The sequence below is a fragment of the Melanerpes formicivorus genome, unplaced genomic scaffold (genome assembly GCF_026170545.1).
Source record: "Melanerpes formicivorus ecotype bairdi unplaced genomic scaffold, bMelFor1.0.p_v2 SCAF_21, whole genome shotgun sequence".
In the NCBI taxonomy this organism is placed as follows: domain Eukaryota; kingdom Metazoa; phylum Chordata; class Aves; order Piciformes; family Picidae; genus Melanerpes; species Melanerpes formicivorus.
The window spans coordinates 10,494,608-10,520,845 of record NW_027142373.1 but is presented as its reverse complement, the minus strand read 5'-3'; the positions used below and the strand labels follow the sequence as shown (position 1 = coordinate 10,520,845).

Below are 26,238 nucleotides of genomic sequence, written 5' to 3'. Positions count from 1 at the left end.
ATCCCTCTGTCACCCATTTCACACCATTGAGATGCAGACTCAGCTGGCACTGCCACCACGTCGGGGGCATACTCCAGGCCTGCCCACGGACTGGGGGAGCACCTTGTCCACCAGCACAGACTAATCCATTTTGCCTGGTCCATGCACACAGACTTGATTAATGCCTGCAATGAGCTCCATCCATCATCGGGGAGCAAAGGAGATTAACTGCGAGCGCCTGCCTCGCGCTGATCCCATTCTCCAGGCCTCCTGATTAACGGTGAGGCTGCCTTATCTGCCAGGCCAGGAAACACGAGGATCCGGGCTGACTGGGGATGAAGGGAAGCTGAGGGCACTCAGGCAGCAGGCAGGGTGCTGCCGGCCTGGCCATGGCTGGCTCTGCCATCAGGGCTGTGCCAACACTCCTCTGCTCCCTATGATGGAGCCCTGTTCCCCATTCCTGTTGCTCCCTGCCTCTCTGCACCCACTGCTCCCTCCTCCCAGCCCTTCCCTGTCGTGCCGGCAGGGATGGCTGGAGGCAGAGCAGCAGCTGGAGCACCTCTACATCTCTGCAGAAATGCAGTACCAAACCCCAGAGTCTGGGGCTCCATTTCCCCTCGCTGGTCAGCAGCGAAGTTGTCACTCCCCATCCACAGAGGGAATTTGGGTGAGCCAATTTGGAGGCCTGGAGTAACCCGGGCAAATCCCCTCCTGGGGCGATGGGGGAGGCTGCAGCTGACCAGCGCTGCGGAGGGCGGCCGCTCGGCCAGGCTCTTCCCCGCGTGTGAAGTGGATGCAGGGAATTAGCAGTGCCATCTGGACAGGCTCCAGCTCCTGCCCCTGGCTTGCCACTGATGCTTCATTAACAGCTCCCTCCTTTCAGCTCCCGTCTCCTTGGCTTCTGCTGCAATCAGCTGGGCTGGAGTTTTGTTGTCTTGGTTTTTTTCCAAGTGGAAATTATTTCTCATTTCTTTTTAACAATCAGGACACAGAGAAAGAGACAGGAGAGGAAGGAATTTCCAGGAGATGAAAGGGCAGGATTAAGGACACGGCTCTAGCTTTGTTATCCCTCTAGTGTGGCTAAGAAATTCCTTTCAGGAGAAGGCTTTAATTAACTGTGTTTTTCTGACAGGAAAGAAAACTGGACCTAGAGATAGATTTAGTTTCTTGGGGCTGCTGACAAGCCCAGCTGTGACCTCAGCAGCCCAGATTCACACACACACATGCTCCTACACAAAACTTAGCACAGTACATTTCTATTGGCTTTACAAAGGCCTCGACTGTCACCCCAGTCTGGAAAATAAGGCAGAGAGGGAAGAAGTAAGCCAAACAAGAACAAGGCTACCATGAACAAGGCTACCAGTGGGACAAGGATCCGAGTGCACTGAACCACAGGGCTGTGGTGGCTCAAGATTTCGGAAGGGGCCTTCGTGAGAGGAATAACCCAGGGCAGGAGGCAGCAGAAAGATCTCCATTGCCTTCTAGATCAACAACCCTTCTCACACAGCAGGAAAAAGTCAGAGGGAGAGGAGAGAAAGTTTGCCTGGTGGCAAACTGGGACATTTAGAAACATCGCGCTGATGTATCTGCGTCCTCCGCTGCCGCAAAACCCTCCAGGAACCGAGCCAATCACAAATAACATTTGGGGCTGATTTGTATCCAGATGAACTCTCTCCAAATATTTTAAGGCAACCAGCAAAACGACCAATTTCTGGCTTGTTTAACCCTTCCTCCTGAAACCTGCATCCAGCCTGAAAGAAGGCACCACCTGGGAAAACATCTTGTTCTGTGAGTCTGACCTGCAGAACTGGACGTGGGACTGGGTTTGCCCATCCCCAGCACCACCCCAGTCACCTCCCTGTGCCCTGACTCTGCCCTGACCCGCTTACTCTTTCTGCAGCTGGACTTTCTGTGTAAACCTGGATACGGAAGGCCAAAAATCCACGCAGGTCTCCAGAGGAAGCCTCAGCCCCACCTCCCACAACAACAGTCACTCCTACCAGGGAAACATCTCACCTGGTTCCGCCGAGATTTGCCTTTTTTTGGAGCCCTGTTAAACCAGGAGCTCACACCAACCCACGTCTTGCTCCTCTCCTGCCTTTCCAGCTAATGAACTCCCAGATGATAACAAATGCTGATTGCTGCTGCTGCAACGTCTGTCTCTGCCCTTAGCATTTCACAGCCCACGGGGCTAAGTGGTTTGCCAATTATTGTTTTCATAAGTGAGCATCATTTTGCTTTTTCATTATCATTTTAAAAGGTTTCCACCTCTCCCAGTGCCCTCAGCCACTGCTTCCAACCCCAGCAGACGTCTCTGTACCCAGGGGCAGCACAAGGGTACATCTGGCTGATCTGCTGGGGGGGGGGGAAAGAGAGGGAAGCAACATCTGGCTACTCCAGCAACCCAACTGTTGGAGCGAGCAGAGCTTGTCCTGGGGCCTGCAGATCCATGTCAGGAGGTTTTTCTGACCCCATGTTACTGCCACTGACAGCTCCTCCCCTTCTCAGCACAAGATTTCAGTCTCCCTTGTGATTTAATTTCTTATTCATTTTACAGGCTTTGTGCTTCTCCAAGTCTTCTCCAACGTCAGAATTTCCTGGGAGATGCTGTATCAAACACTCTGGGGGACTTTAGGTGTACCTAATGTACTGCAGCTCAAAAATCAGCTACTGCTGCTTCCTTCCCTCCTGCCCCTGCTCCCTTCCCTCCTGCCCCTGCTCAGCAGCAGGCAGAAGGACTGCAGTTTCTGGTTATAAAACACCATCTCTCTCTTTCTTTTTCTTTCTTTTTTCATTAGCTTTGCCATAAATCCTCATGCTTGGATTTGCAATTTCATGTGACAGCTCTTTCCAGGCACTGACTGGAGTTTATCTCTTCTCCTTGACTTGAACCTCTCAGGATTTTTTAGTTTTGCTTCATCTCAGATCTGCAATTTCCATTTCCAAGTTCAACATCATCATGCTCATTGAAAAGGGTGGCAGAGAGCTCATTTTGGGTTGAGCAGACATCTGTTCTCAGTCGTCAGCCCCCCTGCATCCCTTCTCCTCTGACTCCTCTTGAGCCCTGTGCACAGTTATCCACAAGCTACAGATCTGAGCCAAAAGTGTGGTGGTTTTTTTTTTTCCTTCCTCCCTGTTCAGGCTCAGGAGGAATTCAGGTTACAGCTGCCTCCTCCTCGTGCTAGTGCCTGTTCTTGTGAAAGGGAAATGCAACAACTAACACCCTGTGGCAGGGTCTGCCTCCCTGGGGGCTCCTGGCTGTTTCTCTTCAACACCAAGAGCTGCCAGCAGCTTCTTATCTCCGACAACTGGATCTGCCCGTTTCATCCAGCGTGCATCCGCATCCCTGACCTCAGCACATGGAGCCCGCCAGCTTCTCAGCTCCCTTGTCACAGGGCAAGCCCTGCTTGGCCCCTGCTTGTTATTTTTGGCTGTGCTTTTGTCTCTGGGATCCTCAAACCTTTAGCAATAAAAACAAAACCACAAGGCTGCTGCCCTGGCCTTTGTTTCGCTGCAAGCAACTGGGATGGACAGAGGCTGAAGGCTACAACTGCAAATTAGCAGCGTGGGACTGGAATGAGCCAGGATTGACCATGCAGCTTGGCTTGGTCATTTCGAGGGCAGGAAGGCTGTGGGGGGAGAGGTGCTCCTCTGGTTTCAGATACATTTCCATTTTGTGCTATGAAATTAGAAGTCCAGTGTGGATAAGAGGAGGGTTTGGGTGAGGGTTTAGCTGTGTTCCTGCAAAGCCCTGTGTGGCTACTGGGCAGCTGAGAAGGGGATTCACCCTGCTGCAGTCAGGAGAGACACATCTAGGAGAAAACACAGGCTGGGAAATCAGGGCTTTGCTCATGGCTCAAGTCTTAAGCCATGACTCCATGGGCAGTAACACCAGCTCAGGGCAGTATTGGCTCACATGGTAGCACTGATCTGAATCGAACCAGGCATCAAAACACAGCAGCAACTTCTTTCCAATCAGCCAGACCTAACATGCAGCATGCGACCAGATCGATGACAGCAGCGCCTGAGTCACCATCCAGTTGCCTTGACAAAGCTACTCCTTCAAACTTTTGGCCCTTCTCTGTGTGTTGGTTGGTGGTTTTGTTGCTTTGTTTTGTTTTAATCAAATGATTGCATTCAGCAGACATCCCTCTGTGAGGATACAAACACTTGTGCTGGGATAATCATTACAGGAAGATGGATAAGACACTGCCTGAGCCAGCGCTGCTGTGGAGAGAATTACTGTCAATTTTTGACCTCAAGCTCAGCATGTAGCTTTGGGGAAATTATTTAGCTTTACTACATGACATTTTCTTTCCCTGTAGGTGAGAAGCGACAGCAAAGACTCACTTTCCGGACTCAAGGAGGCAAAATGGATCAGCAGTTGGAAACTACCTTAAGCAATAGTGCCTGAAAAGGTGCGAGACTGACACGCAGCTGTTGAACAGAGACAGCAACATTCAAGTACTCAGCCAGCATAGAGAAATGATACACTATGCCTAATATCCTGAATGAAATCATCCCTATCTCTAAGTCCACCGTGAAGGGTGAAACTTCAACCATTAGGCTGCTTGATCAACACAAACAAAGGCCAGGAGCTGAGCAATGAAAACGCAGAGGCCCATTCTGTATGTCTGGAATTGTGAGTAAGGGCACCAGTGAGTTAGAGAGGAAGACTCGCAACTTGGCTCTTAGAGAAGCCTCCTCTCTCCAGAGTGCAAACCAGAGTAGTAGCTAGGTGCTAAATAAATATTTAGAGACCGAGAAAGTTTCCATTTAACGAGAAAGGATTTGGTGGAACGAGCTGGGGAAATGGTTTCGGTAGCACAGTAACAGAAGCCGGCGCTGCGCTCTGCCCCGTGGGATGCTGTGGTTCTACTCGTGTTGCGTAAGACAGGATCTCCAGCTGGGACAGAGACAGGAAATGGAACTCATTATTGAAATGCAAGAGCCTTTCAGGGTTAAACCACTGCTAGACCAGCCAGATTCATTCCCTAGTCACAGAATTTGCCTGGCAGCAGCTTTGGAAGATTAGGATCTATCTCCATAACAGTGATGCTGCAGACAGGATAAGGGTAATGGTGATGTCAGGTTTGTAGGAAGAAGTAATTTATTTTCTTTTATGTTGAAGGGTTGAGCTTCATTTCCTCACCTTTATCTACATCAGTAGGCTGTCGAGATGGCAGTTCCCTGCTTAAATGTTAATTACTCTCTCTCTCTCTCTTTCAAGATGTTTTCGAGGGGCTAGTGCCTCGATCTTCCTTGTAATTATGTAGAGTGGTTAGTACGACTCCTCGGCTATTTCCCCAGGTCCCTCTAGAGCTCATCCCTGCTTCACTTTCCAGTGGATGAGCACTCACAGAGCTAGTCCTTCAGAGAGCTGCTGTCTTCAAGCGTATGGCCAAATAATGAGCTGATTACTGCGCCTGCTCCCTCCCATGATGGTGAGCTCTGTGTGTAGACAGGTTACATCACCAGCTGCTGTGGTTAATATTCTTCTCCTCTCTATGCCTTCAAACTGGGGAGCCAGGCTGCTTTTACCAAGTCCTCTTTAGGGCAAGAGCTTCTATACATTATTGACATATAGGTTATTGGGTAGATTCAGATTGGAAGTTAGGAAGAAATTCTTCACCATGAGGGTGGTGAGACGCTGGAAGAGGGAGAGTGGTGGAAGCCTCATCCCTGGAGGTTTTTAAGGCCAGGCTGGATGTGGCTGTGAGCAGCCTGATCTAGTGTGTGGTGTCCCTGCCCATATCAGGGGGGTTGGAACTAGATGATCCTTGAGGTCCCTTCCAAACCTAACAATTGTATGATTCTATGACATGACAGGAAAGGAGACTCCAACCTTATCAAAATCCGACTATGAAAACAGTCACACAGCCAAGCTGGTGAGGTGAATCTCAAGCGCTGAGCACAGCTTTGTCCCTGCAGCTGTGACACGTGCACCAGGGCCGGAGCTGCTGTGGTTTATTGTGCCTCTACAGCCGAGCAGAGGGAATTACAGCTTCCTCAAATGCAAGGCTGTTTCTAAGTGAGCAGAAATGTTTGAGACTGCAAATTAGAAATAACCCCGTGTTTTGGAAACTGCCAAATTGAAATGTCAGGTTCTTTCTCTGAAAGCCCTGAGATAGCTCTTTCCTCTGCAGGGAAAGTGAGTAAGAGGTGGTCTATGCAGGGTAAGTGGAGTAGTAGCTGCCCACCAGTTTCTCATGCAAACACTCATACTCTGCACTTGGAGTGCATGTCGGCACTCCCTGCAGAGGACAGCATTATGCTCACAATAGCTCTTCTGCCTTAGCTCCATCATCCCAACACACAAACCATAGCTTGCCTTACAGTAGTAACTCCATGTAGATGGATGAAAATGCTTGCCCAAGATGTGAAGGGAAAAGAGAAAATGTGCAGTAACTGAAATATCACTTTATCACAAACTGTGCAGGTTCAGAACTGTCTCACATACAGCAGAGAGCTGCCAGGGAAAAACCTCCTGAGCAAATCACTGACTGAGGCAACTCAGCAAAAATCTCATGGCATAGCAGACAAATTAGCCCCAGCCTGTCTTCAGCTCTGAAGAGCTACAATGCCTGGGTGAAGCAAGCTCCAGATTTCTGTCTGCTGCTGGTCCACTAGAGGACAACCTAATAATGATGAGCTCCTTTGGCTTCCACGGTGAAAGGCCCATAACTGCTGCCAAATGCAGCCTACAAGCCGTGCTGGGTTTGTTGGTGGTATACGTGCTGGGCCTTATATTTGATGGTACAGATTAGTTATAGCCCTGGCTGATAGATACAGGCTTCCAAAGCTCAAAAGAAAACAAACAAACAAGGCCCCTATGGTTGATGCCAGCCTTTGCAATTATAGAGAAAGAGACTGAAACAAGGCAGGTTTCCAGAGACACAGATGTGGTTTTCATAAAGCAAACTAAAGCCTCCACACCAGGTGCTACCACAGAAAAAAAGCTGCCTGTTGCTGCTGCTTTCCTGCAGACTTCTGACATGATAGCATGCTTTTTGTTTTTCCTGGTACAGAAATTTGCTCAGAGGTAGAGAATGATCCTTTGCCCTGGTAGCCTGTGGTTTATCAAACCGTGACAGGGGGGAGCCCAGCTCACTTATAAACAGTGGTGGGAAGCACAAAAATATCTTCAGCTCAAAGCCACAGAACAGAACAAGGCTGCAGCTCTGGCATGGCACAGAAAAAGGGCAAAGCAGTTTCTCAAAACCCAAAGGAGTTCTTGTCTAGTATTTTTAAGGCCAAAAAAAATTAGGACAAATAACATCTGAGCTAGCTACAGGGCTGGTTTCTGGAGCTAGGGAGGAAATGATCTGTGGGACAGCAGAAAATAGCAAAGAATTAATTACAAACGAAGTGTCTCAGATTGGAATTAGGGTTAGAGGGCTCAGAGCGTCAAAGCAGCAGAGATTTCAGTGGGCAATTTAGTACCTTGACATGCCTCAGACCCACTAGTGGGGCTGTGACTGTGACTCAAGGGTGAAAAGCACATGTGTCTCCCCAAGGGAGTGAAATCCACGCTGAAGGCAGGAGATCAGAGCTGCTGTAAAAGGCGAAGTCTGATACTCCTACTGCCGATAGCAGGCTGGCTGTAACTGGGAGGACGCAGATGCTAGTCATCCCTTCGGGGGCGGCACTGGGAAACCATGTGAAGGGGCTCCGGGAGCCGGCCCCCTCCCGCTGGCTGAAGGAGGGTAGCTGCCCCCGGCCCCGCTCAGCACCGGCATTCCCTCCCACCCGACGGCGTGGAGGAATGGATGCTCTCAGACGACGTGGCTGACGGAGTCAGCTGCTCTTTGATGTCAGTACCTGCTCCCGGCTCGGCGGGGCGGGAGTGGGCGAGCGGAGCGGAGCGCAGCCGAGCCACAGCCTCTGCTCCCCGGCTGCAGGAGGGCTCTGTGCCCCAGCCTCTACCCGGCCTCCGCCCGCCCCCGCAGGGAAAGCCGAGTGGGGAGTCCCCGCCCCGTCGGCACCGCAGATCCACGAAGGGAACTTGCCCAACTTTCTCCCTTCCTAGCACCGGGAATCACTGCCATGGCCCCTGCCAACTCCTCCCGCAACTTCTCCGCGCCGGAGGCTCGGAACGGCTCAGGTGAGCAGGGGCTGCGGAGGCGGAGAGCACCTCCCCGCCGGGACGCCCGCACCAGGGCCGGGGCGCGGGGACCTTTTCGGGGTACAGCCACGGGCACATGGCCCTGCAGCCCTCAGCCCGGCTATATGCATCCTCGGCAGGGGCCAACCGGTCCCCCATGAGGTGGGAGAGGCTGAGCATAGGGATCTGCCCCACCCTGTATCTCAACCCCGGGCTACGGACCGGACCCGCTGCCTTCAGCACCCACGGGCGGACAGCGCCGAGCCCCAAGCCGTGCAGGTGGCACCGACCCCTCCCGGGGCCGCGGAGGGTCCCGGGCCCAGCACTCCCTCCGTAGGAACAGCACCGAGATAAAGCCCGGCCACCGTCACGGGCACTAGTGGGGTGGAAGCTATTCACTGCTTCTTGGCCGTGAGACAGTAACAGCTCCAGCAGGCTGCTGGTCTGGGATGCAGAGAGGAGATGAACGAACCCAGCTAGGCAGGGAAGGGAACAAGGTACAGGGGAGACGGAGCTAGAGAAGAAAGCTAAGTTTCTTATCAGTCTGTTTTCTCCATGCTGCCACAGCTCCCAAATCGTTTAGGGTCAAGCAGGCCAGGTTTTGGTGGTGTGAGTTGGTGAAACTCTTCAAGAGAAGGTGCTTTATATGTGGTCTTTGACCCCTTCTCCATCAGTATGTCCCTCATAAACTGCAAGTGTGCCTTAGGTGATTCCTTATTTTCCTGGGTTTGGCTAGGAGAGAGCTAACTTTTTTCCTTCCCCTCCCCCTTCCTTTCTTAGTACCTCTACTCCTCCAGTTCTCTTTCCCCATCCCCAGTGAAGGAGGAGGGTGAGTGAACAGCTGTGTGGTGTTTGGCTGTCCGGCATCAAACCCTGACACTTGTGAAATGTAGTAAAGATGTATTTTCTGATGTATCTGGGCATGGCTGAACACAAAAATCGCCTTAGGGGGGGTGGGAAAAAAAATTGACCAGTCTTCATTGGGTTCACATAGCACAGCCCCCTTTGGGACTCCTCAAAAGAGCAACAGGGCAGCCACAGACCTTCAGGCAAAGACAAATCATTGCCTGAAGTAGTTTACTTTTTTTTCCCTTCCCCAGTAAACAAAGCACAGCCACTGGGATGTGCACAGAAGCAGTGCTGAAAATTCAGATTCAATGATTTCTAAAGCCTCTTTCATCTCGAGATAAGAGGCAGCTTTTGAGCCTCTGATAGTCGTGCACCTCTGACTCCAGCCTATAATGCCCACATGAACTGTAGCTTCACACCGGCTTCCAGCTAATCATGCTTGAAAGTCCTGCTCATACAAACACCAACAGCAGGAGAGAAGCTGCAGCACTACACAGGCTGCCCTTCACACAGTGCCTTAGGGCTTGCACACCTTCTGCTTTAAGGCCAGCTGAGCTCATTCCAAATGGTACAGGATCACCACAAGCACTCTATCAGTTCTACTGCAGCAAAAGAACATTTTGTCCCAATTTCCAGCCAACCAAGAGGCCTTGGTTTCACTCACATAATCCATTTCCACCACATTCGTAACTAAGTTTGGGGCTAAAAGAGAGGAGAGCAGAACTTATGTGCAGAGCAGCAGGACCACAGCCATCTTTTTCCAACTTCTAGTGTGCCACCTTCAAGCTCAAAGTTAGCATGAGATCCCTTGGGATGTTCAGGGATGCACAGGTTGGATGTTGAAGAGCAAGCACCAGGTCTCAAGAGGGTGCTGCTGACAGTTTATCTGCCAAAAGCTACATAACATGGAGCATTTCCTGGCAGTAGTGAGCACCCAGAAGGAAGAGGGATCATTTGAACTCCCGTGACAAAAGTCTGGACCACATTTTTTTTGGTCTTTCAGCTTCCACACTGAGGCCCTGCAAGTTCTGCTGTGCCTCAGCAGCTCTGCTGGATTCTGATCTTGGTCTTGCTTACACCTAACTTGGCTGCTTCCTTGTGCCAGAAAGACTGAAGCAGTGGCAGCTCATCATTTCCCACCTCTCAGAGCACCATGTTCCATACAGTTGGTATGGCAAACCCTTTCCCAGTACAGACCAAGCCAGCAGTGCAGCTCCAGCTTTCTTGCCAATTCAGCCAAGCTTCTCTGTCAAAGTTACTCTGTACTCAGGAATTCTAGAGCTCCAAGTATGCAGATACCACTTGGGCAAACTGACACTGCTTTGGCAGGACCAACACCTTATGAGCATTTTTATTTCACTTAAACCCATTTTCTAGATTTCCCTAGGTTCTGATGGAGGAGACTTCCCCTCTACAGGCATGGGCTGCTAAGGAGGTGGAATAGAACAGTGACTGAACACATTTCCAGTCAGCACCACATTGAGTCATCTGCTATTCAATGGAAGACACACACAGCCTAGGCTTCAGGGCTATCATGAGTGCCTTTGTAACAGTCACACAGATAACTCACACAAAGCCTTCTCCTAGAGGGGAAAAAAACCCCAACCACCAGGTCCTATAGGAGAGCAGTAATGAGATTTGCCTCAGCTGAGGAGGGTGGTTTCAGTCTCCATCACACAAGGCACATGGCAGTCTTGCAGAACAGAGAGCACCACAACCAGTGCCTTTGACATCATCTCCCGTGCCCAAGAGCAGAAATCCCTGTTGGTTGGCACTGAGAGCTTGTGGCTTCAAAATGTGACTTTAAAGCTGGGTTAGGGACAAGGCAAAATGTGAATCTGATTATGTTTGGACCTCCCACCCCAAAGAGCAACAGCTAAGCAACAGTGCTGGTAAGTGTTATCAAGCAAGATCCAAAACCTACATCCAACACCCAGAGACAGCTGGGTTTAAGACATATTTTTTTTCCATGTAGAATGAGGGCATTCCCTGCTGAAGCCCTCTTTGAAACCTAGTCCCAAACCTCTCTCTGCCCACACACCTGGCTTTCCTTCTAGAGAAGAAACCAGAAGGAGAGAGAAGGGGAGGGGAGGAAGCTGGAAAAGAGTGTGTGCTGCAGCCTACCCCTGACAGAGCTGGGACATGGCTAGGGTACAGTCCCAGATCTCCCACTACAGGTAAGAGTTAGTTGTCTGCCTGCATGGCTGAGGAACTCAGTCTTACACCGTACAAGAGATGAGCTGAAGCTTTCTAACAGCAGCTTGAGCATTGACTGCATCTAGAATTTGGCACCCATGTAGAGGCTTTCATTCTCTGATGTGCAGAGCACCAGCTGTCTCACCCAGTCCTTTCAATGGCTGGACACCCAGCCCACCACCACCCTGGAAGAAAAGTTACTACCAACCCTGTCAGTCACTGGTGAGTACAGAGGCAACACCAGCCTGATGTTAGTCCTCAAAGAGAGAGCTGGAGAGTTTCAGGGCAGGACAAGTACACCAGGAGAGCTGATGCCTACACATGGCCAGATTTGGGTAGTGTCCTGCATGTACTGAGTGGCAGAGAGGTGTCAAATCCCCAGCTAAGCCTCTCCAAGTACTGCAGAGGGTCTTAAACGTCATTCCAGGCTACATCTTTAAGGGGGATCCAGCTGCAGGACAGGGCAAGCACACAGAGATGTAAAGAAGTTGCCTTTGTGTTGTTTTGCTTTGGTTTGTTTCAGCAGTAGCAGAGAAGCCAGCACCCTACACCAATGTGATCATGCCCAGCCTCTTCAGCATCATCTGTTTCCTGGGTGTCGTGGGGAACCTCATTGTCATTTACACTATTGTCAAGAAGAAGAAGCTGAGATGCAAACACACTGTGCCTGATATTTTCATCTTCAACCTCTCCATTGTGGACCTCCTCTTCCTCTTGGGCATGCCCTTCCTCATCCACCAGCTCCTAGGCAATGGCTCGTGGTACTTTGGAGCCCCGCTGTGCACCATCATCACTGCCCTGGACACAAACAGCCAGATCACCAGCACCAACATCCTTACTGTGATGACACTGGACCGGTACCTGGCGACTGTCTACCCTCTCAAGTCCACCTATGTGAGGACCCCATGCGTGGCAGCTCTGGTGATCTGCTTGGTGTGGCTCCTCTCCTTCCTGACCATCATTCCTGTGTGGATGTATGCAGGCCTCATGCCTCTGGAGGACGGCACTGTCCGCTGTGCTCTCTTGCTTCCCAACCCAGAGACTGATATCTACTGGTTCACCCTCTACCAGTTCATGCTGGCATTTGCTGTGCCACTGATTGTGATCTGTGTGGTCTATTTCAAGATTCTGCAGCACATGGCCACCACTGTGGTCCCATTGCCCCAGAGGAGCCTCCAGGTCCGTACAAAGAAAGTCACCCGCATGGCAGTTGCCATCTGCTCTGCCTTTTTCATTTGCTGGGCTCCCTTCTACATCCTCCAGCTGGTCCACCTTGGCATTGACACACCATCCATGGCCTTCTTCTATGCCTACAACTTTGCCATTAGCTTGGGCTATGCCAACAGTTGCCTCAACCCCTTCCTCTACATTGCCCTCAGCGAGACCTTCAAGCGCCAGTTCTTAGTGGCCATCCGCCCTGCCAAAGAGCCAGGTCACAACAGCAGCTCTGCCAACAACAACAGCATGACAGAGGCCAGTGTGTGTCTGAAACTGGCACCAGAGTCCACCCAGCAGACTCAGTTTCTAGAGGACTTCTCCCCACGTTCACTGCCTGTGACGGTGGCTGTTCACTAGGGCACTCTGAAGGGATCACAGCAGAAAGCCTTCAGATCTGCAAGTTGCTGGAGAAGCAGCCACTTCAGGCCATTCTTGGTGAAGCCTATGAGCTACCAGCTTCCACCTCCAAGAGTCCAGGTGCTCCCTTCTTCATTGCAGGACTCTGCTCCTACACTGCCCTTGGCCAAGGGGATGCTACAGACTGCTGCTTCTTTCCACTGCTGCACAGCAGAACTCTGTCGCATAAGATAACTGAGTCCCCTCCAGAGGGTGAATGGAAAAGAGAGAAAGGACCAGGAAGAGGATTTCAGTGGAGAATGTCCACACTGGAAGAGTAAAACTTCTACCAACATCATTGGCCAATGGTTGCTCACCTGCTGGTGTGAACAAGGCTCCTAAGCAGTGAACCTGCTAAGTGAGTATAGAGCTGCTTGGTTCAAAACCTGAACCTTTGAAACATGCTCTCATAGTGCAGGTCACTGACCTGCAAGCTTGAGTGGCTGTGCTCATGTTCTAGAAGCGAACAGCAGAGAAACAGGCCAGAAATCTCTGTCACTTGGCCTTTTGGTCCAGCCCTGCCTGCCTTCAGAGGGCTGGGCTGTTCGGCAGCCAAGACATCCTCAAGAACTGGCTAAAATTTTCACGCTAACCCTAAAGATTTCCAGCAAAACCAGGCAGAGAACAACTTGCACTGCTTCAAGGGACTGCAAACAACTCTCCAAACTCCTGCTGCTGACACCAGCTTTGTGGCTTTTCATGCCAACCGGCAGCTTTTCCCACTACTGGTTCCTCGGGCTGCTCTTGTGCCTCCCAGCCTGCACGGCCCCTGGGGGAGCCCCAGGCAGAGGGGTTTTAGACACGACTGAAAAAACACATTGTGCAGAGATCCCTGGAGTGAGGAGCTGTAAAAAAGGCAGTTCAGAGGAAGCAGAGTTGCTTATGCAGCTTCCTCTAAACAACAAATGCTTTACAGGGTGAAGAGAGGGAAAATTAAATGTCTGCGGTTTGCATACGCAGCTTTAACAGAGGTTAGGAGAGAGCTTTGCTGAGGACAAAGATGAGGGAAGAGACAGCACAGACCAGCTAAACGTGGGGATTACACTGCCTGCCTGCTCTGGGCTCCCAGGGGACCGTGCAGGCTTTGTTCCCACTTTGTCAAACACGGAGGAAGTGGTTGCTGTAGATGAATTATATATAAAGATGAATTAAAAGCATCAAACAGCATGAAAGGATTGGTTGCCACCTTTATGGTTTCATGCCAGCAGCCTCTGACAATATACCCAGAACAGGAATTCAGCCTTACACAGCCAGCCTGTGCCATCTCACAGGATGGTCTAAGCCACATGTAGGCTTAGAGGTGCATCAAACATCCCCACACAGACACGCTCAGAGGTGTTTTCAAGTACAGACCCTGTAAAGACCACACAGTCCTTCACTCACCTCTGGCAATCAAAGCAGGCTACTGTGCAACACCAGCACTTTAGCTATCAGGTGCAGCATGTTGCTTTTCAACTCACTGAACAAACCTCTATACAGGGTCTCTCTGTACCTTCATCCCAGGCTCTGTCATCCTGCACCCACTGCAGCAGCACATCCACATCACGACTGCGCTGCACTGGCCAGCTTTTGGCCTCAGTCCCCCTAGGCACTGAGGTCAGACAGACACATATGGAGCTTTCAGCATTTATGACTTTAAAATCTTTGCTCCATTTTAACCACCAGGAATTCTCACCTGCTGGTTTTCACGCAGCTGCCTTGCTCCTTGGTCAGTACTCTCCCTGAAGGGGTGGAGACTGAAGGTCGAGGGTATGCTGTGCCAAGCCAGACTTACCTCAGGACAAGAGAAGTTGTTGTGTTACCTTTCTGCCATAAGGAAGTAAAGGGGAGGACTGACACTTCTCCAGGAAAGAAGGTGGCAATGGTTGGGTGGGGATTTTTACTCCTTTAATACCAGCAATAAGGAAATATGGGGGAGGTGAAAACATCTGAGTTGTCAGGGCTCCCAGAGCAGAGCACGACTGAAGATATTATCTTGCTTAAACAGTAAAGGTGTTTATAGCTGGGTGACTCTGTTACCCTCCAAATCAAGTCAGTCTGACCCAGGGTGGCAAAGCCACATGCTAAAAACCATGGGGCCACTGTAGGTCAACCAAGAAGGGAGACCAGCACCAGCTAGTATAATACCTGGAAAGGTCTCTGTGAACTTTTCCAGCTCTCATCACATGGAAGTCGAGGCACAGTACCCTTCCCAGGCTAAAGTCCTTTTAGATCTCATCTGTGTGATGGGAAAAGCCATCCTGGAGAGACCTGGTCCCAACAGCAGGGAAAAGCTTTCCCATTTAGCCAGTGTCCCAGCAGAGGCATCTGCCCCGTCCCACCACCCTGCAAAGGCCCATGGTTTCCATTCACTCATGTGCCTCCTGCCTCTCCCTAAAGCATATCCTAGTCCAGATGTCTAAATACTAGCTGTGGAGTCTCTCCCTTTCTGTGTACATCCATAAGAGCTGTGGCAAATATGCCTCAGGAAGACATGATATGAATACCTGTGGATGTACTGTGAAGCTGGGAAGAGAGAGACCAAGGAAGATACACAAGAGACCAGCAAAGAACACAGGCAGAACACAGCTTTTTGTCATCTTCCCTAAATCCCCACATAGCACAGGGCAAGATGAATAAAAGCCTCTGTTCAACACAAACCTCTTGATCAAAGGCCTTCAGAGGTGTCCCCTTACCTAAGATAAGGACTCCCAGGAGCTAAACACTTTGTGTACCTTGGTCTCACCTACTCCACACATCTGACCCCTTTTCCCACCTGGCTTTCCAGACCTGGCTTAGGTCGGAGAGGCTGCTGATCTGATTTGTGTTCAGCTTTACCTCTTTGTCTCTTCCCTCAGCATTTATTATGTGATACCCCCTCTGGGTGCCTCAGTCTCTGGTGGCAGAGGCTGAATCAAAGTCATGGCTAAGTGGAAAAGGACACAGCTACTCGTACAGAAACAGGCAGCTGAAGTGCTGCGAGCTCTGTCTGAAAGGGGTGGTGAGAAGGGCAGGAAGATAACGCGGAGTGCTTCCCTGAAGTCCTGCCTGCCAGGCACAGCCCATTGTCTCTCTCCTTTGAGAGAAGCTAAAGGAAGTCTGCTGAAGAACCAGGGGGAAAACCACCCCTAAGTCCAAAGGGTGATAGAAAGAACCTATCCAATCTGGTCGTGCAGATCAACAGGCAGCTCTGCAGGATGAGGCACATTTCCTCGGCTCTTTTTGCCAGAGCTTTTCCTGTCTGTTCCCGAGCTGCCTTGTCAGACAGCAGGGAGACAGATGGGTTCACTTTCCACCCCTTTCCCTTCTCTTCCTTGTCCTCAGAGGTGTGACTGAAGCCACATGTCACAGCTCTGCTCTTGGTAAGTTCCCACAAGGTGTGGATGGTCCAGTTACTTCTACTCCTATCGTCCCAGCTAGTGACAGAGCCCTCCCTGGCTGGCCATGGCAGGGTTCAGTCTCTGGTTCGTGCTTCTCAGGTACTTTAATGCTAGTCACATCCTTGTGTGCATAGTAGGCAGTAAAATATCCTCCCCACAGTCCCCACTCTGCCAAGCCAGCCCTAAGGACAAGGCAAAGCAGGGATCCCCAAAGCCCTGCTAGGCAGCAAGCTGGTGACATCCTTCCCCAGGCACTCTTCACCTGAGGTTTCTGCCACAGCTCAGTCTGCCCAGGAGCAGACTGCAGTGGGGATGGAGAGCAAGAACAATGCTGGTGGCTGTTGTGTGGGGAGGAGAAAAAGGTGGGGTGACTCACTGGCCCCTGGGACACAGACACAACCTGACTAATCCTGTTTCATCAGTCGTCCTGGGCTGCTAATTGGATGCATTTCATTCAGGAGACTCGCTGGTGGGAGAGGAACCGTGCAGCAGGTACAGATGTGTCTGCAGCCCACTTACTTCACATTAGTCCTGCCAGATGCAGGGACCTCACAGCAAGGCCCTTTCTTGCTCACCTTCCATTAGCAAAGCCAACATCACTAAACCCCTACAGCCCCCTGTAGCCTTCCCACCTACTCCATCCCTGCTGTGGGGATGGGGACAGGTAGCACACAGGAAAGTCTCAGCAACAATAGAGAAGTAAAGGGTAGGGGGATGTCTCATCTACAGCCCCCCATTTCCCACTGGAGGGCTCTTTCAGCAGATGGGTGCCCTTCAGTTCCTCCAGGCAACAGCAGATGTGCTTTGAAGCTGTATTTGCAGGGCAGCATTGAAACAAAGAACTCCCTGCACTGGAAGGAAAAGCTTTAAGAGGTGTAGACACCAATTTCAGGAGGGTACAAGAGATGCTCTTAAAGCCTGTGTGCCCTACCCATAATGCATTTGGGAAACAGCTCCTGCAATCATACAACACCCAACAGCTATTCCTCTCACACCATGTTTCTGCCAGGACAGTTGTGCTGGCTATGGAAATCATCACTCCTGATCTTCCTGTCTGGCTCATGGGAGAGCAGCAGACTTCTGAAGGGTAGAGCTGGGCTCCAACCACTGCAAAGGTACACTTCAGAACAGGCTTCCTTCAGTATGAGACATGATGGTGTGCAGAGTGGTGCCTTCATCAGCACTTAGGGATGTGCTGAGGACAAGTATGTTAGAAAAGGGTCCAGGATTGTCAGCTCAGTACCTTCCATCATTCCTAAATGCTGCAGCCTGATGCTGGAGCAATGTCAGTGCTCCTAGAGTCAAGGCCTGGAAGGATTCTTCCTCCAAAGCAAATGCAGGCTGCATCAGCATTGCTCTCCTCAAGAGCAGCCTCTGAACAACACAAACACCACTGAAGGCTCAAGGCCCTGTCCTGCAGATCCATATAAAGTTCATCCCCTGGAAATGAGAGCCAAGTTCTGCTGCCCAGCTCATCAGGGTAAGTCTGAGTTTACACCACAGCAGTTGGTGGTGTAAGAGGGAGCAGACTCTGCCCCAGGCACTGAGCACATCGTCATTCGGCACCGCATGAGAACAGGAGATGTGGAGAGCCTGGCTCCACAGAAACACCTTTGAGGCAGCAAAATCTCCAAGCTCCAGCTAAACAGTGACACACATAGGTTTTGGTTTAAGCTTTAAACTTTATTTCATTTAAAACCAAGTTAACAGATGAGTCAGCCCTTCCCTTTAACCTATGCTTCTTCCATCCCCTGCAGGCTTCCCCCCGCAGGGTGGGCAGGCTGATGGCATCGTAATTATTCTGGTGTTTGGTAATTATTAAATTGCCTTTGCTAAGGCTGAAGGAGCTCTTATGATTATCTTCCTATACATGATGCTGCTGGAAGCACAGCAGCCTGGCAACAGCAGGCTCCACCAGACACTTCAGAGGGGAAAAAGCTCTCCTTAGGTAGGCATAGCAAGAAGACTTCTGCCTCATCCAGGAGCAGTTCTGCTTCTCACACCCACATCCCACTGCAGGGATGCAGTCAGCTACCTTTGTGTCCCGTGGAACATGACCAAGAAAGCCAAACATTGATATTTTAGCATGGAGCACCCAGGAGGGATAAACATGGTGGTGGGAATGGCCAACAAAGTAGCACTGGTGAAAGCTTCTTAAAACTTTTCCTCCTTATTCCATGAGGAGGTTGGTTCTTGGAGGTGCATCTTTCTCCATCAGCAAGGTCCCTCCCACTGAGAAATGGAATAGGTTTTGAAAGGAACAGACTGTTTTTCTCAGAACAACCTGTCCTCTTTCCTGTCTGCTCATAAATGAAGACTTAGTATTTCAACTGGCACAAAGCATTTAAACAATCTAATTCTCCCCTGTCTATTGTGTTTTTAGAGGCTAAGCCATTATAACCTCCTCAACCATAATCCCCACATTGGACCTCCAACTGCCCTGGCAATGTAAATGTGTTGTGTTTTCAATGGAGGAAACCACTTCAGAAGGGGGGAAAAAAAAGGGTAAAACTTCACTTCTCAGAGTGAGAACAAACTGCCTGTCCTCTACTGTTATTCAAGCCCAGATGCCTTTCCCCAGTCAACCTCTGCCACTGAAGAAAGCAAATCGACATTTGCTCCTGGGCTGAGACTCCTTGTGCCAAGCCACAGCCCCCAGCCAGCAGTGACACAATCTGTAGGTTTAAGAACACAAACACAGGCAGCTCAATGAGAAGGGACCCATTTGCTGCAATTGATATTCAGTCTTTATCCAGCATGGGAAAGATCAATTGTTTGGTGTGAAATAAATTACACCTCTTTCTCGGGGGGAATTTTAATGAGCCCTCCCTCCTCTTCTACTGACATTCTCAGGCTCAGGGTAAAAGACACACACACACACACAAAAAGGAAACCAACATTCCAGCATCTCCCCATCAACCCTGCATCATAATGGCTCAATCAGGGTAATTAGGATGTCTCCTGCCAGCTCAGGGAAGCTTTACCCAGAGAACCCAGCTCAATGTTCATTGTAGTACCACAGTGGAGCTAATTACTCCTGGGTTTAGAGGGAAGAAGAACAGCCCAACTCTGTAGAATAGAATAAACCACATTGGAAAAGACCTTGGAGATCATCAAGTCCAACCCATGATCCAACACCATCTAATCAACTAAACCATGGCACCAAGCACCCCATCCAGTCTCTTCCTAAACATCTCCAGTGATGGTGACTCCACCACCTCCCTGGGCAGCCCATTCCAATGGGCAATCACTCTCTCTATAAAGAACTTCTTCCTAACATCCAGCCTGAACCTCCCCTGGCACAACTTGAGACTGTGTCCTCTTGTTATGGTGCTGGTTGCCTGGGAGAAGAGACCAACTCCCACCTGGCTACAACCTCCCTTCAGGGAGTTGTAGACAGCAATAAGGTCTCCCCCTGAGCCTCCTCTTCTCCAGGCTAAGCAACCCCAGCTCCCTCAGCCTCTCCTCACAGGGCTGTGCTCCAAACCCCTCCCCAGCCTCCTTGCCCTTCTCTGGACACCTTCCAGCAACTCAGCATCTTTCCTAAGCTGAGGGGCCCAGAACTGGACACAGGACTCAAGGTGTGGCCTAACCAGTGCTGAGTACAGGGGCAGAATGACCTCCCTGCTCCTGAGCAAAGGATTGTGCTGAGAGCAGGCAGGTTTTAGCTTTATCTCCAGTCCTGCCAAATGTCCTGGTGTGTGGAATGCCACAGGATGGGAGAAGAGGCTGGTCTGAGTAGCTGGTTCTTAGAACCACCAGCATGAAGACCAGCTGACCATGTTCAACTGCTGTTCACCTGGAAGCCTGCTCCACTTGGGCAGCTGCATGAGGTGGCACAGGTGGCAGCTGAAACCCACAGCCCAGAACTACCCTGGGAAAAGATGAGGAGCAGGCAGAATCATGACCTGCCCATCCTCAGCACTCAGATGCCAGCTGCAGGTAGAAGAGGAAGGAGCATTTAATGCCCTGCTGCCAGTGCCAGGTGGGGCCCCAGAGATAGCAGCTTGCCCTGAGCATGAGCAATGTGCAGAGGGAGCAGTGCAGGGATGGGTGCATGGCCAGCAACCCAGGCATTCAGCAGCTGTCCTGAGAACATTGTGCTGCCAGCAGCCATGCAAGCAGCCCATGACTGACTCTTGCTTGGTGCTTTACTTATCTACCTATCACCATACTGAATTTAATGCAGATGACCAATTTCTTCCAGTTCCAGTCTGGGCCTGGTCCCTCTTGGGCATGGAGGGGAGGAGGCTGTCATAAGACTCCCATGATGCAGCCACAATCTCCTATCCCCATTCAGGCTGGCAGACCCTATGGAGCCCCTCTGCCATCAGGTTATGGAGCCCCAATAGGGAGTCCATCACTCAGAGAGGTGCTCTGGGAGCATCTGTAGCCCACTTCTCAGCAACCCTAACACATCAACTGCTCAAAGCCCACAGCTCCACACCAGCAGCCTGATTTATCATCTTTCCTGTCCATGTGGCACTGTGCTCAAGCTCAGGCTTGCTAGCACTGGATTGGTGCTCCACTACTGATATCCTATTTTCTCACCTCCAGATTTGGCTAAAGCACAGAGCTGAAGTGTTGGTGTGCAGAACAACACAACTGTGGTCTCCACCAAGGCTGCACTGAGTTGTCCACACAGCTGCACACTGAGATTTGGCCCACTTTACATCAGTGTCTGCTTGTTCTTTTACAACAGTTTCCAGGCTGGCCTATAGACAGACTCAGTCCCTTGGTTTTGTGGCTGCCAGTCCTTTTCATAGAATCATAGCATCACCCAGGTTGGAAAGGACCTCCAAAGGTCACCTAGTCCAACCAACCTGCAATAAACAGGGACACCCTCAACTAGATCAGGTGTCACCCAGAGCCCTGTCAAGCCTCACCTTCACCTCCCCAGGGATGGGACCTCAGCCACCCTCATTGTAAAGAACTTTTCCCTAACATCCAATCTAAATCTCTTCCATCTTGCTGCCTTAGCTTCCTGAAGCCTAGAGAAGTTTCTTGAGCAGCAATAATTCCCAAATCACATTCACAAAACTTCATGAGTTATCATCTCTGCTTGGAGAAGGAAGGCTGGAGAATCAGTGGGGGTGGGGTATAAACCATGATCTAAATGCAAAGCTCTGACATTGCTGAGGAAGGACAGACACAGGGCAGCTGTGGACCAGACACCAAGAGCTCAGCCGGATGTCCATATTGTGTCTCCTTTCTGCACACCCGTAGTCTAACTCACCCCTGGTTAACCATGGAGCCTGCCTTGAACAGCCAAGCATGACTAGTGACCAAACTGACCTTCCAAAGGGCTGTGAGCACCCAGCCTCAGCACCCGTGCTCAGACAGCTACTTAATCCCTTCCAAAACAGGACAGCTCCCTGCACATCACACAGACACGCAAGAGGTTAACACTCATCGGGCAATTGCAGGCACTCAACAGCCTGTGATCACACATGGAACAGGCACAGGCAGCCTCAGCCCTTCTCTACTGCTCAGCCATGGAAGGAAATCCAGAGTCTGCTCTCACACCGCTGCCTCCATTGAAATTAATGACATGGGATTAGAGAAAAGCCAAGAAAAACAAGGTCTGACTCATGCCAAAAGCTTCTTCCGTGCTGCACGAGAGTGGGGTTTGACATCTTGGGGCTCTGATTTCACCACCAAACTGCCAAGGAGAAAAGCTGACACACTGCTGTCTGCTAGCTCCTTGGGTCTAATAATTTCAAACTGCAACAGGCTGCCCAGAGGGGTTGTGGAGTTTCCCTCCCTGGAGGTATTCAAAACCCACCTGGATTCGTTCCTGTGTGACCTGCTCAAGCTGCTCTGGCAGGGGGGTTGGGCTGGATGATCTTTCAAGGTCCCTTCCAACTCCTAACGTTCTGTGAAATGCTTTATGAGTATGAATGACCCAAAGCTCAGATGATGGCTGTAGACAGGAGAAGGCTGACGACCATTTTATCCTTGGAAAATATAGGCTGTCACCTCAGATCAAAATCTCCAGTACTGCTGAGAAAAGCAGCTGCTTATCTTGACTGTCCTTTAGAACAGGAAAGGAAGCTAGAAAAAGTGTAGTGGGTGACTGAAGAACAGACAAAAGTCACCAGAAACACTTGTCTGCAGCATTACAAGCATTACAAAGCTCCAGCTCTGACAAGCCTGCCAGCTGCAGGGGTCAGGCAGATCAGCTCAGCTGTCTTCTACTAGAGCCAGGACACAACCTCCATTTCTTTAATCTCCCCAGGTCACCTCATTGTATTAATTCTTTAAAATGTGCTCATTCCAATAGCTGCAAAGATACCAGAAACATCTCCCATGGGCTGGGAGAGATGACCCAGCAGTGAAAGCGTTGCTTCAGAGGAGTATGAGGTTGGCTGAGTGACATGCAGCCAACGTACAGCATTACTAGCAGGGGAAAAAAGCTTCTGCAACCAGCAACTAGCTGCAGTACATCAGGTCTGTCAGGAGTGTTATTCAGGAGTGTTTAATCTCTTCTTTAAAGAGGAATCATCAATACTAATGAACTGCCAATTTGACAGCTCCGTGCAGAAGCTCAGATTTTAAGTCCTGTACCTGACTGTTTGTGTGGTAAAGGGACAACAGTGCAGGAGCACTGGGTAGGAATTCTTCATAGAAACATTTTGGTTGGAAAAGACTTTTAAGATCAAGTCCAGCCATGATCTAACTTCAAGTCTGGTGCTAAATCATATCCCTCAGCACCACATCTCAGCATTTTCTCAACGCCTCCAGGGATGGGGTTCAACCGTCTCCAGAACTTGGGTGACTGAACTGAGCAAAGACACATTTGTTTGTTCCTGGCCTTTGGAGTGGTCCCCATCCTCATACATTTCCACCTGAAAGCAGCTGTCAGGCTTTGCTGGGCTGAGCCTGAGACCATCCCAGCAGGCTGATGGGATCTGCATCTGAGAAGGGCAGCAGCATTCTGTAATCATCCAGCCCAGGCACTGCCCCCAGGGCTGGCACACGCCAGGCTGCGTGTCCAGATTCACACAGGCTTGTGTCCATAACCACCTCCCAGGGTCTAACAGTGACAATTTTTCAGCAAACCCCTTTCTTTCAGAGTTTTGTTATTGATGTTACTATGGTTCCCAGCCTCATCTCAGGCTTTAAAGGTAAAGAGCACAGCTGGGTGCAGATTGAGGGAATTTTCCAGTTGCCAACTCATGGTGCCACGGCACAGCAGCTCAGGTACAAAAGTCCCTTGGTTGTATTGATCATACTTGTGTGGAGGGACAAGTCCTCACTGTGCTAACACAGCCCTAGCATCAGCACTGCTTGAAGCACAGTTAGTCCACGGACCCTTAAGCTAAAAGGTGAAAGAGTTTTCAGCTGACTGACTTGCCCAGATTTTCTCCTTTTAATAGAATCATAGTGGCAGGGGTTGGAAGGGACCTCTGGAGATCATCTTATCCAAGATGATCAAGTGTCACAGTAACACATCCAGAGGGTTTTGAAAGCCTCTAGAGGGAAGCTGTTCCAGTGCTCTGGTACCCTCAAAGTCAAGAAGTTTTTCCTTAAACTTGAAGTGAAACCTCCTGTGTTCTAGTTTGCACACATTGCCCCTTGTGCTATCACTGGCCACCACTGAGAAGAGCCCAGATCCATCCTCACAGCTTCCCACCCTTTAGCTGTTTATATGCATTGATAAGATCCCCTCAGCCTGCTCTTTTCCAACCTGAGGTCTCCCAGCCTCTCCTCATAAAAGAGGTGCTCGAGACCCCTAATCATTTTCATGGCCCTCTGTTGGGCTCTCTCCAGTAGTTCCCTGTCCCTGTTGAACTGGTGAGTGCAGAACTGGACACAACACTCCAGATGTGGTCTCACCAGGGCAGAGTAGACGGGGAGGAGAACCTCCTTTGACCTGCTGGCCACACTCTTCTTCATGCATCCCAGAACACAGAACAATATTGTACAACTGTTTTTAAAAGGCAGCTCCCACATTTAATTTTCTTCAAAGTCAGAAACCACCTTCAGCTTGTCCTGTTGTACAGTAACAGACCCAGGACTGACTGAATCAATAGCCAACAGTGTGCCTAGGTGGCCAACAGCATCGTGGCCTGGATCAGGGATAGTGTGGCCAGCAGGACCAGGGCAGTGATTGTGCCCCTCTATTGAGCACTGGAGAAGTCATACCTTGAATATTTGGTTCAGTTTGGGACCTTGCGCTCCAAGAAGGACCTTGAGGTGCTGGAATGGGTCCAGAAAAGGGCAATAAAGCAGGTGAGGATCTGGAGAACAGGCCTGATAAGGAGCAGCTGAGGGAACTGAGGTTGTTTAGTCTGGAGAAGAGAAGGCTGAAGGGAGACCTCATTGCTCTCTGCAACTCCCTGAAAGGAGAGTGGAACAAGCTGGGGGTTGGTCTCTTCTCCCTGGTATCAAGTGAGAGAATAAGAGGAGACAGCTTCAGGTTGCACCAGGGGAGGTTTAAGTTGGATACAAGGAAAAATTTCTCTCCTGCAAGAGTGGTCAGGGATTGCAACAGGCTGCCCAGGGAGGTGGTGGAGTCCCCATCCCTGGAGGTGTTCAAGAAACCTGTGGCCATGGCACTTTGGGGCACGGTAGCGTTAGGTCAAGGGTTGGACTCAGTCTCAGGGATCTTTTCCAACTGCAATAAGTCTATGATTCTCTGATACCTGTGAATGGACTTCCCTGCAGCTGTGCTCACACCTTTGTTTACTTCCTGTGAAACACTGGGCACATTTATTTTCCTTGGATAAGCTGGAGCCTGAGCTTATTCTTCTAGGTGTGTGCCTAAGAACAATCCTGGCTGTTCACGCACGGCTGAGTCAATAGAAGAGAAGGATTAAACCTCAAGGTTTCATTATGAGCACAACTGTGCCCACACGGGCCTGTGGCACAGAGCATTTAACAAACCAGGAAGGCACACAGAGCTGCTAGCAATGCAGTGATTACTCAGATAGTCACAGATAGGGCAGCCACACAGGGGAGACAGATCTGAATAGCTGCACCACAATTAGAACCCTGCCATCAGGCTGGATAAGTTCCTAGCAGACACACCAGCCTCCCAACCCCCCCCCCCCCCCTCCAGCACACACCACAGCCTTTCAGCCAAAGATCCATAAGCCAATTTACATGGAAAATTAGGAGGTGTCAGAAAAGGCAGAACTAGACAGTTCTCAAGGATATTAATTCCTGCTGCCTTTAGCCTTGAGCTTTCAACGTATCATTAATTTAAGATTGTTGATCTTAGGCTTTCGTCAAAGCCGTGGAAAGAGGAAATACTTCACTTACACTGTGCTTGAGCTGGTTGAAGATAAACCAGGCTAAGAAACAGTTTGTGTAAGCTAAAGCCCTTCAAGCTCAGCCACACCAAGACCCTCACTCACAGCAAGACAGAACCATGGCTGGCTCTGCCCTGCGACAGAGCTTGCCCCCATCCACAACACTTCCCTGCAACACAGACCCCAACTGCCAGCAGCAGGGGAGAGAGATGACAGAAGACACTAAGCTACTTCCACGAAGAGCTTTTAATTCCAAAGGGTACCCAGTGCCACCCTCTTCTTATTTTCATCTCCTCTCAAGCTCCTTGGCAAAGCCTGTAGGCACCCAGGGCACTGATGACAGAGGACACAGTCTCAAGCTGCACCAGGGGAAGTTTAGGCTCGAGGTGAGGAGAAAGTTCTTCACCGAGAGAGTCATTTGCCACTGGGATGTACTGCCCAGGGAGGTGGTGGAGTCACCACCCCTGGAAATGTTCAAGAGGGGATTGGAAATGGCACTTGGTCCAATGGTCTAGTCATGAGGTCTGTGGTGACAGGTTGGACTTGATGATCTTTGAGGTCTCTTCCAACCTCGGTGATTCTGTGACTTTGCTCTGGAGCATACCTCCCTCCCTCCCATCACTATAAGCTGTTCATCAGCTTGATACAGAGGGGTGTAGAGGACACCCAGCACTCTGCCAATCTAGTCTAGCATCTATGAATTTATGGTAGATCTTCAAGCAGTTTGCTCTGGACCAACAAAGGAACAGCCAATTAATTTGCATCTGGCTGCAGTCACATCAATAGCTAAGTGGGGAAGGGATGCAAACTGGTAGCGCCTGCTACAAGCAAATTAACTGTCCATTTAGGCAGAGCAGCACAGGGTAATGAGCTGATAGCC

At 50.3% G+C, this 26,238-nt stretch overlaps 1 protein-coding gene across 1 annotated transcript; it reads left to right on the top strand.

Annotated features, from left to right (window-relative positions):
* The first annotated feature begins 8,016 nt into the window (after positions 1-8,016).
* On the top strand, positions 8,017-12,703 carry LOC137447812 (melanin-concentrating hormone receptor 1-like). Its single transcript, XM_068151722.1, has 2 exons — positions 8,017-8,083; positions 11,655-12,703. The coding sequence occupies exons 1-2, from the start codon at positions 8,026-8,028 to the stop codon at positions 12,701-12,703; spliced, it is 1,107 nt and encodes a 368-aa protein (XP_068007823.1). The 5' UTR covers positions 8,017-8,025.
* Positions 12,704-26,238: the final 13,535 nt, after the last annotated feature.

Bases quoted from the DNA above. Each gene is read 5' to 3' on its own strand.
- LOC137447812 (XM_068151722.1), top strand. From the start codon at position 8,026: ATGGCCCCTGCCAACTCCTCCCGCAACTTCTCCGCGCCGGAGGCTCGG. The intron at 8,084-11,654 runs GTGAGCAGGGGC...TTGTTTCAGCAG, and splicing joins GGAGGCTCGGAACGGCTCAG to TAGCAGAGAAGCCAGCACCC.